The sequence below is a fragment of the Rhipicephalus sanguineus genome, chromosome 2 (genome assembly GCF_013339695.2).
Source record: "Rhipicephalus sanguineus isolate Rsan-2018 chromosome 2, BIME_Rsan_1.4, whole genome shotgun sequence".
Classification (NCBI taxonomy): domain Eukaryota; kingdom Metazoa; phylum Arthropoda; class Arachnida; order Ixodida; family Ixodidae; genus Rhipicephalus; species Rhipicephalus sanguineus.
This window is the reverse complement of record NC_051177.1, coordinates 121,346,982-121,360,286: the sequence shown is the minus strand read 5'-3', so window position 1 is coordinate 121,360,286 and position 13,305 is coordinate 121,346,982. Positions and strand designations below refer to the sequence as shown.

Here is a 13,305-nt window from a genome sequence, read left to right as displayed (position 1 = left end):
GACGCTCGTATACTGCGGTTCCCCAATCCCCCTCCTCTAAACACAGAGAGAGAGAAAAGTTCGGTGTCTCCGCAAACTGCAACAACCTGAAGTCAAACCCCGAATTCGTGGCAAATGTACTAACTCCGAGGAAGGAAAAGAACCGAGTGCAAACTTGGCACTGGGAAAGAAGAGGGAGAGAGGGCGAAGCGAACGGAGGGAAAGAAGTGGGCAGGAGCTGAACGAAAGTGGTCGCCTCCCACTCCCTCCCATGCCGTTTACACGCGTCTTCCTGGTACTAGCACCCCGAGTTTCGCGTCCGTGCTCGTTCCTCAGCACATACGCGCACATCGGAGGCCGAGCCTCCCGAAATTCGACACACGGATGGACGGCAGCGTCCAGCGCAGCGCATGCAAGCGCACAACCCGGCCAAGAGCCATCGCCGCTGAAAACGTTTTCGTTGCAGCCGGAGCGTCGAATGGAACTTCGGTGCCTCGAAATTTCGCCGGCGTCTCTACACCGCCGTGCGCGCGGTGTTTTAACGTGTTAAGGGGGGGACAGACGGTCCGATTTTCATGCGATATGGTTTCCATGGGAATCGCACGTACCGTCTGTCTTTAAGCGGGGGACAGACGGTCCGATTTTCCATGCGATCCGACGGCCGACGCGGCGTTGGGGGAGAGGGAATGGTGGCTGTACGATGCTATGAAAGGTCACCATTCCGGTTTCTCCTCTGCCGTGTCGGACGTCGAATCGCATGAAAAATCGTACCGTCTGTCTCGCCCTTTATACTGCTTTTCTACCTGAGGGGCCTCCAAACTCTGCTTTGCTCTGCAGAGAAGTCCCGTTGAATAAAGCAACGAAAATGCAGAGGGGTAACACCGAGGAGGTAAAAAATCCACGTCGGAAGAGAGAAGAATACGGATGCAAACAAGGAAAAAAAAAAAAGAGGACGGAGGAAGAGGGTGCAGTTTACGACATACACGGTGTCGGGTAGCTGAGAGGATGTGAGGTGAAGGCGCCAGCTCCGAACACCGGCGCTCTGATGGGTGAGGGGATGTAGAGCGGCCGTGGCGGCGGGAACACACGTTTTGCTTTCCTTTCACGCGAGCTCGCGCAAAAATAGGAGAGAGATGTGACTGGAGCGGGGAGGGGCGCGCGCGCACCCCGCACAAAGGACGGCTGCAGCATTGAAAATTAGAGCCTTCAAACTCCCCCCTCTCCTCCTCCTCCTGCAACCCGGGAATCCCTACATACGACACCGCTATTGCTACTCTCGCGTTTCCTTGGTTGCACCTTGGATTTGAACTTTTGTGTTTTTTGTGCAACTATTTTTGTAATAGTAGCTCCCGGTTTGCGGCTCAACGCGAGCCCCCCCTCCCCTCCTTGCCCCTCCCCCAACGAAATGAGAAACAGCCGTGCCTGCTCGGCAGTGGAAGCGGTATCGTGTGTACGAGTCGGAGGGCGACATCGGCTAGAGAGGCGGGAGTACCAGTAAAAACGGTTACATATCTAGAAAAAAAGAACGTTTCAATGATCAGAGAGGCTGGAAAGCGCATCTACAAACATGCACCCCCCCCCCTTCCATTCTCGTGCACCCCTACTAAACGACTCATATGCAAAGCGAGGTGAAAAAAAAATAAAGTGAAGTAACGACAAAAGAAGGCGGCTTGTCGGCTCACGGAAGATGGATTCCGACACCTGGGAATATATGCGAGGGTGAAAGGTGCGAGCGCAAGAGAGAAAGAAGAAAGAGTAAGCGCGGGGCCCGGGTTTGGAGCTTGCGGAGAGGATTGTTGTGCGCTTGTGACGGAGGCATATGAAGGACAAAAAGAGCACTGCCGTAAGAAGGAAGGAAGGAAGGAAGACGGTTGCGGAACTGGAAATGCTCCCGAAAAAATAGTTTCCTTTGGGAAAGCCGCGTGGGCATCGTGCTGATATATACGTACGTGCGCAGGCCCCGCGCAAACAGCCGGGATAGAGAGGCAATCAAATTGCTTTCCAGTCCAAAAAAGAAGGCCGGAAGACGGACCCGAGCGGCGAGCCGATCATCCGCAGTTGCGGAGAGAACAATGGCCGAAACGAGCGAAGAACGGATGCACTGAACGAGATAACAAGGAGTCCGTTCCCTCCTCCCCTGTCTGCTCCGGAAAAGATAGACTGATAGAATCCAGCCATCGGAGGCCCGCCGCTGGCGCGCGATAAGACAAAAGGCGAAGAAGAAGGAGACGAATAAAATGAGAGAGTAATAAAAGAGAGGGAGAGAGAGATACATCGCAAACTGCATCGCACCGCGCACGTGTGCGTTCAGACTCCGAGAGAGAGAAGCGACGGTCCACAGTGTTCAAAGGTGAAGGCGAGAGATGCTGTTCCGCCCTCCCCTGTTTACTCCCGCCCCTCCCTCTCCTCTCTCTGTTGTTCTGTTATGCTGCACGGCCGCACCCGTTGTTTGGCTTCTCTTTATTTTCCGGTCGGTGCATCGCGCGGCTCCGGCGGGCGGGCAGGTGGTAGGAAAAGAATTCCGAAGGCGACACACGCACGCACGCACAATCTACGGAGATGGTCTAGTGGAGAGGGCGGCTGGACGGAGAAGGAGAGAGAGAGAAGCGCGACGGGCTCGGCTTTGCTGATCCGCTCGCGCGCGACAAGCGAGATTGCCCCGCGAGGATTGCGAGAGGGAGAGAGAGAGATCAGAGAGAGAGAGAGAAAAGGCGAAATGCCGGGCACGCCTTCTTCTCGGTCCTGTTCCTCTCTCCCGTCCTATTCGGAGGAGAGTTTTTCCCAACTCCGTGTGCGGCGGCGGCACACAGTCAACAACACCGCAGCAGCAGTCGCTCGGTGTGCGAGGCGATGGCCGGACCTGTGCGCGCATGCATTGAGTCAGTTGTAGCGGTGCGGCGGAGGAGCGGCGTCGTCGTCACAAGCACGCGGGTGCCGCGCGTCCTCTGAACCCGGCTTGCCGTTCCGACTTTCGGTCGCGGAAGTCGCTTGCGCGCCTTATCGGTCGCTGTGTTCTTTTGTTTTATTATTATTATTATTATTATTGGTGCGTCTTCTCGTTTCTTACGAGTGCCGGTGTGAGTGCGCCGAGTTTTTCTTACGTTGTGTCCGTGACCGATGGAGTGAAACGGAAGCCTCGGCCTCTTCGTCGTCGCCTACCGTCATGCCAAAGGACAGGACAGAGGAGAAGCGAGCCATGGCGAAGATGTGTGATTGGATGTACGTCACCGACCCCAGGTTCATGGGTCGAAACGGGCCCACCACCGTCCGCCTGGATATCATGGTAAGTCCGGTTACATTTCCAACGACGACGAACGGTCGTACGGGAGCGCCAGCCCGGGCACGATGCGGCATGCCCCAGGGATCGGCTGTCACTTGGATTACGGCTCTGATCACTCTCGCGCCCTGTCTGACATCATGGCGCAGATCCTGATGTCCTCCGAAATTTTAAAACATGAGATTTCTTTTCCTTATTTCTTTTCTTCCTAGGGAGGGAGGGGGGTAGCAGAGACCATGGCCAAGTTTTAGCTTGATTTTTTTTTCTTCCCTTATATTCTTTCTCGCTCTCTCCTTGTGGTTTGAATGGGTTTCGGGGAAAGAGTTATCGCTCCGGGTCGGAGAGCTTCCGTCGAAGTATGCCGTCGAGGCCTTAATTGTCCATCACGTTCAATATCTTGCCACCCAACCTATCTAGCATTTCACGCTATCTATGGGTGATTGTTATCGGGTCCTTTTGATCACCGAGGCTTTGTGTAGTGGAACTATTTCCTTCAACGCCGTTTGCAAAGCCATGTCGGCTTTCTACAAACGAATGTTGAAAGCTTGAGTTACGACATCATCGTCTGTCTGCCCTTTGTCCTCTTTTTTCTTTTTCTTTCTTTCAGTTCGCTGGTCGAATTCCTATTACGTATATATAAGCCACCTTGTTCAGTTGAATACAATTTTACCACTGAACTCCAAACGTTCAACCTCCACGGTAGTGTTGTGGTTATGGTGCCCGACTGCTGACCCCAAGGTCGCGGGTTTCGAATCCCGGCAGCAGCCGTAGCATTCCGACGGAGGCGAAATGCTAGGAGCCTGACTACTTAGATTTAGGTGCACGTTAAAGAACACCAGATGGTCAAAATTTCCGCAGCCCTCCACTGCGGCGTCCCTCATAATGATGTTGTTGAATTGGGATGTAAAAATTACCCCGAACCTTTAAGCCATTACTTCAGTCGGCTACACCGGGTCTTTAGCTTACCCTTTTGAGATCGGTAAAAACAATGACGGAGAAACTCTGGCCATATTCGCCATGATCGACTCGTGGAGTAGGGAACGTGTGTGCGAAACAACTCTCGGCAGTCCTAACTCCGAGCACTGACCACTTCCTCGATAGCTTTCAAGTACGGGACAGCTCTCACTGGCGCCCCGTGGAGGATGCAAGAACGTTTCCCAGACCGCCGTGGTCGGCGCCATTCGAGCTGGCGATTCGCGCGTGCGTAGAGGGGTCGCGACCCCTTTCGCCACCAGAGCCTTCTTCGTTGTTCCGCCGATTAATGCAAACGCGCGTCTTTAACAGCCGCGAAAAAGAGCGAGTGAGGTGAAGAGCACGCATCGGAGCCTTTCAGCATTTCGCCGTCGGTCGGCCGCTTCCACCTCCTCCTCCACCTCTCATCGACACCTCGATCCGCCGGACTGGCTGTCGATTTGCGGCGCCCGGGACGTTCGCATTCGCCCGTATGTGAGAGTCGTGACGCGCGTTGAAGAAGAGAGGCATCGTGCATGCGTGCCTCGTCGATCGCGGTTAACCTCTCTCGGCGTTTATTGCAGGCCTTGCGGCGGGATCGGAAAGCCACATTGTGCATAGTATATACAGATGCATGCGTCGGCGCACGCTATGCATTACTCACTGAACAACAACAGCGCGTTCGGAACTGGAGAGAGAAAGGATGAGGGCTTGAAGGGCTGGTATAGTTATTCGGGGCTGGCTAGCTGTTTATACAGTGTCCCTATACCCGCACTCCCTGCGGAGATGCTCGCGCACAATGGGAGCATTCCCCGGTTGACAATTGCCAGGGTCGCGCACACAGGCGGGTCGAACGAATGGTCGATACTCCATGCTGCGCTGTGGATAAGCCTACGCCTTTCTCTAAAATGTTTGTGTGCCACGTATACAAGCCTGCGTTGATCTAGATGGATGGATGAACGGTTAATACCTTACTTTATAATACCTTACCCCCAATCGTTTCGGCTCATATACGGTCCAATCGTCATCAATGGCCTCTCTTTTGTACGCGTTCAGAATAAAAGGGATCTCCCATAAACGTTTCCATTAATTACGCCGGCCGCAGCTGAACGCTTTAAGAACAGCGAAAGAGGGGAAGGTTTATCCGAAGGTTGCAGGTTCGGTACCTACCAGCGACAAGTTCACTTTTAATCCACTTTGATTCCATTTATCTCACAGTTACTAAACTGCAGTCAAAGCTTACAAATAATGGCCATCTTCCTTAGCTTCATTGTTTTCATTAGGTTAAGCACACCGCTAATTAATGAAATAGATGACCTCTGGTAAAACTTGCTGCGCCGTGCAAGTGCATTACTACAATGCCGCGCTTACGGTAAGCGTTTGTTGTCAGTGTAAATGTGTTCTGTAAGTAAACTACATACCTTTTGTTTTAATGCTCCCAAGGTGAAGATTTCGTTTAGCATTCCGCTACACCGGTGCCGCAAGATTTCGGAATGTCCTCATAACCAACACCTGCCAACGTTCTGGCTTGAAAAAACATCGTTTGCATGACCGCAGCGGCTTCCTCCTTGCTCGATCCCCTCGTGTGACGTTTCGTTAATTCTGCTAACTGTGGTCGTGGCATTCGATTTTGATGACCGTTGCCGCATTAGACATGCACGTAATGGCCACATCTACTTTGCAATGCAACGATGCATAAATATGTTGGGTATAATGGCGCAATACGAAGCACTTGCGTTATTGTTGTCTCCGGTCCTGCCCAAGTATACAGCTTAAAAACATTCAGTGAATAGCGACGCAGTAAATAACTTCTTAACAAAAAATGACGAGGCTTATAGCCTGGTTTCGAGAAACCCTAAGCGAAGCTATAGTCATCCGAACACATTTTCAAGGACCAGCCGTTTCACTTGCTTTTTGTGTTCATCAGGAAGCGCATGCACGCATGTGCGCAGTTGCATTCCACCATTAATCTTTCGTTTAATTCTGCAATGTCAGTGTTTTTTTTTTTTGTTCTGTTCTTTCAGCGATAAGAAAGTGTAAAACAAAGAAAGCCATAACACTCTGAGAAGGTTACGGCTTGCATGCGGGACGCGCCATCTACGTTTCGTCGTTGATATTTTCGTGCCGTTGGCAACAGTCTGCATGCATAGAACGCTGCGTGACAAACTGACGCACTCGGTCGTTTTCATTGTGGTGTTTTGTCGGAATATGTACCCACGCTGCCCTGCGAGCATGTTTTCGGCTTAGAAACTACGCGGGTTGTTCAGCCACGGCAAATGGGCATACAGCTCGAAAAAGGAGCAAATGATTAAACAAATAAAAAAGACGCAGTGAAGAGAAACGACGTTCGTGTTGTTTCAAGAACGCTTTTTATTATTACTTTATTTGAATGTTCCCGCCCCCACCCGTACTGTTGCGAGCAGCTGCTACTGGAGTGTCACGGTAGCACACAATATTTTCTCTTTTTTTTTTTCGTCTCGCGTCATGAGAAATTAATTTATTCGATTCCAGCCCGCTTGCTAAACAGGAAACAGCAACGAGCTTTATTTACCTGATGCAAGTTGCTATGGTCGGCTGCAACGTTGTGTGAATAGACAGCAACAAACTTAAGCTAATGGCACCATAGCGTGCTTATTTCTGCACTTCATTAGCCTTGAACTCAGATTAGACTAGTTAAAATGAGTGTTTATTTTTATTATTAAAATTTGTCGCCCTACAATTGCTCGTAGAAGTCACTGTTATCGACATCATCAAGACGGATATTAAGTTTAGGCATGGAGGAAGGAATACTAAGGAGAGGCCCTGACGTCACACTCGTGAAGCCGCCATATCGCAAACACCCGCATCGCCTCCTAGCGAAGGCGCAGCGAAACTTTTCGCGACTTCCGTTGCGACGTTTGCAAGCGCATGCGCGCATCGCGAAACTTTGCAGCCTTTTTTTGTTTGTTTGTTTGTTTTTCGCCGTGCTAGCGGTGTAGTCGATTCACGCATGCTGCTCTTTTGTGTGTGTTCTTTAGGAAAGCTACGCAATGCCCAGCTGTTGCGTATACATAGTTTTCACGGACGTCACAACTGGGGCTTGTGGGATAGGTGGCCGCCATGATGGTGAACTGCTAGCGCGGTGTTATCGTTGGGTGCGTGTGCAGGTCCGATATTTTCGCGTTGTGCGGGTTCAGTAACAGCGCGGCGTCGCAATGCCGATGTGTGCGATGACTGGCTGCAGTGCGAGAAGCACGTCTGCCGCACAGAAAATGGACCTGGAGCCAAGAACCGGGCTCTACCGATTGCCGAAAGTGATAACTCGGCAATGCGACCGCACGAAAGTGTTGTCGGAGCAGCGTCGTCGTCTCTGGCTCGCTCGCATCAACAGAAAGGGCCTCAAGAACCTGGATTACATCCGTGTATGCGGTCGGCGTTTCATCTCAGGTAAGCAAAACAGGATGAAGCGAAAACTTCAAAAAATTAACGCCACCGCTTACAATCGCCTGCAACCCAGCCGTCGCTGTGTGTGCAGCGGTTTAAACCTCGCAGAAGCTCTCCGGGTCGCGTTCGAGCCCGTTCCGGATCTTCTGCTGCTTAACGGGCACCTTCGACTGCGATCCGCGCGTACTGCAATCTAGTTAAAATGTCACTGTCTGCACCAAACTGCTGAGTTTAACATGCTCGATGCGTGTTGTTTGTACCGTGCATTGAAAATGCCGTTCACATCGGGCTAATGATCGCGAGTGCCTTCTGTAATTTTGCGCTGTTCGTAACATCTTGTAACGAGACCGTTTTCGCGCGGATGTCGCAATTTCACATGCAACAGCGCGCCAGGTTTTCACTGTTGATGTTTTGTAATTTGCAGGACAGCCAGCGAGTCTAATGGACAACACAAACCCGGATTGGGTGCCGAGCCAACACTTGGGATACAGCAACTGCACAGCACCGGGCGTTAACTCTACTTCTCGGTACAAGCGCGCCAAAAATCGGCTGGCAAAAAAAAAAAGAAAAGAAAGGTGGCCACAGCCGCGAACGCAGCTAACATTCAGCCGGCAGAGGTTGACCATCCTTCGCCTGAAATGGTCGATGCAGACGATCACTTCAGTGAAGAGGCGCCTGCTGAATTACTTTACCTCGCTCAACACGATGACGCGCTTGGAGGGCAGCCGCTTTGCTGTCACGCCGCTCACACGGCCACTGGTGAAGTAGTTGTGAGCCTCAAGTGACATGTAAGCTTTCATTTCGGTGAGCGATACGTGGTTCGTCCACAGCACCAAATAGTTCACGATGTCGGCATGCGTCGTAACCGGTAGCAGCTCCACGTCCGTCGTCGTGTCAGTACCGGCGCACAACGTGTAGGGGTCAACTCCATCGCACATGCTGATCTTCGCTTCATAACGTGCACGCATCGGACCCACCAGCTCGGCAAAATATGACGGGCAGAATTCCTTCCGCCTGACAGGCGCCATCATTCAAACACTCGATAGCTCGCAAGTAGCAAAATCAATGACTACCACGCCGACAGACTGCAGGAAGACAGCGATGAACACTCGTGCGCACGCTTGGGCATGCTCGCGCGCGTTTGTCGCTGTTCTCCAACATGGCGGACACCGCCAGCAGACGACGGTGTGACGTCACATGAAAACTATGTATACCCTGTGCAAATCGCGTGTATACTGCGAGCAGTGCCGCGTGTCACTTTTCATGTGTACGTATACGTTCGTTTCATTACTGATCACTAAGGCATGGTATTTGCATGCGGAGCACTCGGATGTGCGCTCTGTTGCTTCTTACTCGTTGTGTCAACTCGGAACATACGTGAAATTTTGTTTTTGGCGTCTGACGCGCCGTACGTACCATGCGCTGAAGACATTGTACGTTTTAGAGGCTGTGTCGTTCAAGCGAAAGGGCAATAAACTTTTGTTGTTGTTATCGGACTACGTGATGTATGTATCGCGCGGTGTGCGCTCGCTGCGTGCTTGTGTTGTGTGCGCACTGGAATTACAAACTTTACGTGCACGATCGCGTATACAATACGGCGGTGTCTTCTTTTCGACGTGGAGTTACGTCAACTATAGGTTGGCGTTGCGCCGAATAGCTACTGCGCTCACTCCATATACACGAACAAAGAACCGCTAATCGGGCTAGAAGAAAGGAAAAGAAAGGCCTAACGCTCAGCAGAACGCGTAAGTCACTGCTAGGTGAGTTCGAATACGATGAGGCAGGGGCAGAATGTTTTTGATTACGGCACGTACCGGTAATTTCTGTACTGTTGCACAAAAACGCTCCTCGAAGAACTTCAGCACGCAACGCTCGGGCCTGCCGCGCACGAACAGCCTGGTAAACGTCTTCTTGCAACATTTTACTGCGTGCGAACCGCACAATACGCGCTAAGTTTACGCCGGGACTACAAATCCGAACAGAACCGAACCACCGCGGAGAGCACGCCGCGGGGCGTCTGCTGTTTTGTTTGCCCCATATCGGCTTGTTTGCCCCATAAATCTGACGTCACTTCCGCCACACTTTTCGCAATGCATTGGGATACGATAGGGCCTCTCCTTAGTTTTTCCTTCCTCCATGAGTTTAGGCGCGCTCGAGATCCGCCCAGACAAAAAAGAAAGTGCCATTCAGGAATTTAAGGCCTTAACTACTGAATGTCATTTCTCGTGCCCGTGTGGCACAGATATATATATATATATAGGAAGTAAAATCGTCAGCAACTCAGGAAGTTGTACGCACGAATCAGAAACCGCATCACGTACGGATACAGGCATGGCGCCGGACATTGGCAAAATGTTCCTTCAGCGCTGATATGCCCATAGCTCGATTTATTATTTTTTTCCTATCGTTTCCCGAATTATTTATTTGTACCTCTTTGTCTGGCTTCGTCCACATCTTGACCAATGGCGAAACGGAGATTTGACGGGTATAGACACTGCACCAGCCATGCCACGTGGAGATGAATGACGTGCCGCGTGACAGAACACCACAAATATTAAATTGGTTTAGTGAAACGAGCTATCATATGCCGATTTCATTGACCGCGTTACCTCGAACGTGCACTGCGGCTCCAACGCGGGCCTGGGAGTCGGGAGGAATATAATATCAGCGAATTTGTATGTGTGGGCTATCTCACAGCGAGTCCGAAGGGTGAGGGGAAGAGGAAATGAGAATCCATCAATACACTGGATCTTTGTCCTTTAACTACATTTCCTGTTCGCCACAGACACGGAGACAGATTTCGCAGACGTGCTCTGAATCATGGGCGAAGAAAGGATTTCCCGATGGGACACTGAAAAGGAAACGAGCTTAAATCACGATCTTTCGGAACTTTTTGCGCTTATCGCGAATGAAGGCCGGATTGATTTGCTGTTAATCGAACTTCGCGCGCAGGCAGGCCCGTTGATGACGTCACTGCTGTACTCTTCGTTCACTACAGTGTTCACTACAGTTTACTACCATCGTATCCCTGGCGGGCACGTCGTACTACCTTACACTGCAGAAATTCACGTTCACGCTTAATGTCGGTGAATGTTGTATTTACTCACGTTTTTATTGTTCTATATGTGCCATCCTGCTAAAATCCCAATGGGAATTGGCCGCGTATCATAATTGATAACAGTAGCGTGTAATTTCAGTGGTCTTACGTGCGATGTCAGTGCAGGTTAGAGAACCCCAGGTGGTCAATATTGTCCGTAGCCCTCCATTACGGCATCTCTAATATAGGCCGAGTCCCTTTGGGACGTTAAAACCCACTAACCAAACTAGTCGGCTGTCCCACCATATAGCTGCTGCTCCCCATTCGGTAGCTGACTTACGCACTGCATGCACTCAACTGTCGACGAAGTTGTATATAGAAGAGTGCCGGCGCAGTTTGTCGCTCTGTGCGGGCTGTATTGTTACACGTGCGGCGGCAGCCTTGCTTCCTGCGGCACGGGTCAGCGAGTCGCGCACTAATTACTCGTCCCATACAACGTCGCTTCGCAATATGCAGCGTCGTTTCTCCCGGCCTTTTCATGCACACACACTCTACACGCAGCGGAAACGAGGCATATGCATAGGCACACCAGGACAGCGTCGTTGGTTTCGTTATGTAACGAGGACTGTGTGACATTCACGATAGGCCAAGCGAGCTATGCTACTGCGCGCCCTCCTGTAGGGGGCGCTTGCTGAGGCGTCATGTGTTGAGCCTGTATAGCTGCGCGTTTATTGGGAAAGAGCGGAATGGGGGAGGACGTTCATTCGTCAGACTGAGGTGAAAATATTCTATCGGAGGCTAGGAACGGAACTATGGGCCTGCTCTTCGTTTTTTTTTTTTTTTTTTTTGGCACATTGGCCAGAAATATGCTACATGAACCACTCATTTGCATATTGCTGTCCCTGACCCGCGATGCAGGCACGAATTTCCCAACTCATATAGCGGGTCACTGGACAAAGGAAAGAAAGGAATACTAATATCGCTCAGTTAAGCCACTGACGCTGGCGCGTTTTCGACCCACCGGATAGTTTGGACTGGCGGGGGTCCTATAAAGTTTGGACGCTGGTTGTATAGAGGAGGAAGCTAACGGGCGATTGCATGCTTGCGAAAGGCCATTTACGCTGAATGCATGCTGCGCTGTGGGGAAGCGGGGGGGTTCGTGCTTACAGAGGAGGCTGAGGGGGAGAGGGATGATTGATACTCCTGTGAACGATGCGTCCGAATCAATGGGAGAGCAAATACATGGCGGTCGTGTGGCACGAGGATTTCCGGCACAGCCGGCGCTGCGCTCTTCTCTGCAAAGCACCGGCACCACTTTAGTTACACCGCGCTATTGAAGTTCTGTTGGCTTTTCTGGCGCGGCGACCGCCACGAAAAAACCGCGACGGCCACGCAGTCACGCGGTCGTGGACGCATCTGCTACATCGAGGGCTGGGTTAGGAAGGCAGGGTTGGGAGGGTGGAATCTACTGTGTCATGACGCGCCCTCTATGGTGTGTATGCTTTCGATGCGGGGTGTGCGTCGACCCTGTGATAGCGAATGCACGCGGTGGTTCGCGCGGCTCTTTATACCCTTAGTTCAGAGTTCGACGGAGTACCGTCTGGTTAGGTAAAGTCATTGTTAATAAGCAGGATACTGACCAATGTCAAAATAAAATAAAATGACGTTTCGGATTCCTCGTTCCAATAGAATGTGACCCTTAATTATGCAATAACACCCAATATCCCTCAAGCAATCGCACTTGTCCCTCGTCCAGTATCCCTGATGCCCTTGCGCAATCACAACCGTTGTCTCAGGGGCGTAGTCAGAAATTTTTTTCGAGGGGGGGGGGGTTCAACCATACTTTATGTATCTTCGTGCGTGCGTTTGTATGTGTGCGTGTATATATACGCAAGCAAAACTGAAAAATTTCGGCGGGGGGGGGGGGGGGGGGTTTGAACCCCCCCCCCCTTGGCTACGCCCCTGCGTTGTCTACACTTGTAGAATAGTGGTAGATATAGTTATAGTTAAGTGGGTGATTGCAAAGACGCCCGTATCGGTGTCTGAGTCTGACTTGCGAGAGATGGGGTACTGGGAAACGATAGGCAAAATCGACAAGAACTCGTCGCCAGTAGCGATCGCGAGCGAATATGGGCCCCAGCGAGGAAATAGGTTTGTATAAGTAACGGATATCGGCACATTTGTTTCTGAAAAGTCAGCGGGTTGCCCTTTTTTTTTTTTTTGCTTATCGAAGAAAAGTACCGCGCGCTGTATATACGCGGGCGGCAATTCGGTGCACCACTCGCGCGCGTTTTGTATTCACCGTTATACGCCGTTTCGGAAATATGTAAACAGGACTGGCTCGACGCGCCCATACGACGAGTGACTTCGCATACGTTATCCGCAGCAATGTTGGAAGACGTGCCTGTATAGGTCGCAATAATAATAAAAAAAGCTTTAGTGGAAACTGAGTACGCGGACTCTTTCGCTAACATATATGCTCAACTGCGAAAACGCTTTTCTTCAGAACAACCGCACCACTATACGACGGCAACCTTTGGATCAACTGCGACAGTGAGGGCGCTGACACGGCGTTACATGTCCCGATTCACAGATACACACTTATCTCTGCATATATATGCCTACCTCCGCAATGTGC

The 13,305-nt window shown here is 51.2% G+C and overlaps 3 protein-coding genes across 4 annotated transcripts in view; all 3 read left to right on the top strand.

Moving 5' to 3' along the window:
- The window catches only part of LOC119383606 (60S ribosomal protein L19), a 310,809-nt gene that overhangs the window by 47,466 nt on the left and 250,038 nt on the right, over positions 1-13,305 (top strand). The window lies entirely within an intron of this gene.
- The window catches only part of LOC119383607 (uncharacterized), a 169,815-nt gene continuing 159,223 nt past the window's right edge, over positions 2,714-13,305 (top strand). The window contains exon 1 of one of the 2 annotated variants that reach the window (XM_037651857.2): positions 2,714-3,262. In XM_037651857.2, the coding sequence (XP_037507785.1) occupies positions 3,143-3,262 (120 nt within the window). In that variant the 5' untranslated portion in view covers positions 2,714-3,142. The remainder of the gene's footprint in view (positions 3,263-13,305) is intronic. The other variant, XM_037651856.2, reaches the window with a different exon arrangement.
- LOC125757214 (uncharacterized) lies at positions 7,256-8,837 on the top strand. The gene is made up of 2 exons (XM_049412590.1): positions 7,256-7,633; positions 8,055-8,837. Exons 1-2 carry the CDS (start codon positions 7,402-7,404, stop codon positions 8,396-8,398), a joined length of 576 nt encoding a protein of 191 aa, XP_049268547.1. The 5' UTR covers positions 7,256-7,401; the 3' UTR covers positions 8,399-8,837.

Coding starts and splice junctions, on each gene's coding strand:
- LOC125757214 (XM_049412590.1), top strand. CDS start 7,402: ATGCCGATGTGTGCGATGACTGGCTGCAGTGCGAGAAGCACGTCTGCC. Junction 7,634..8,054: donor CGGTCGGCGTTTCATCTCAG/GTAAGCAAAACA, acceptor TGTAATTTGCAG/GACAGCCAGCGAGTCTAATG.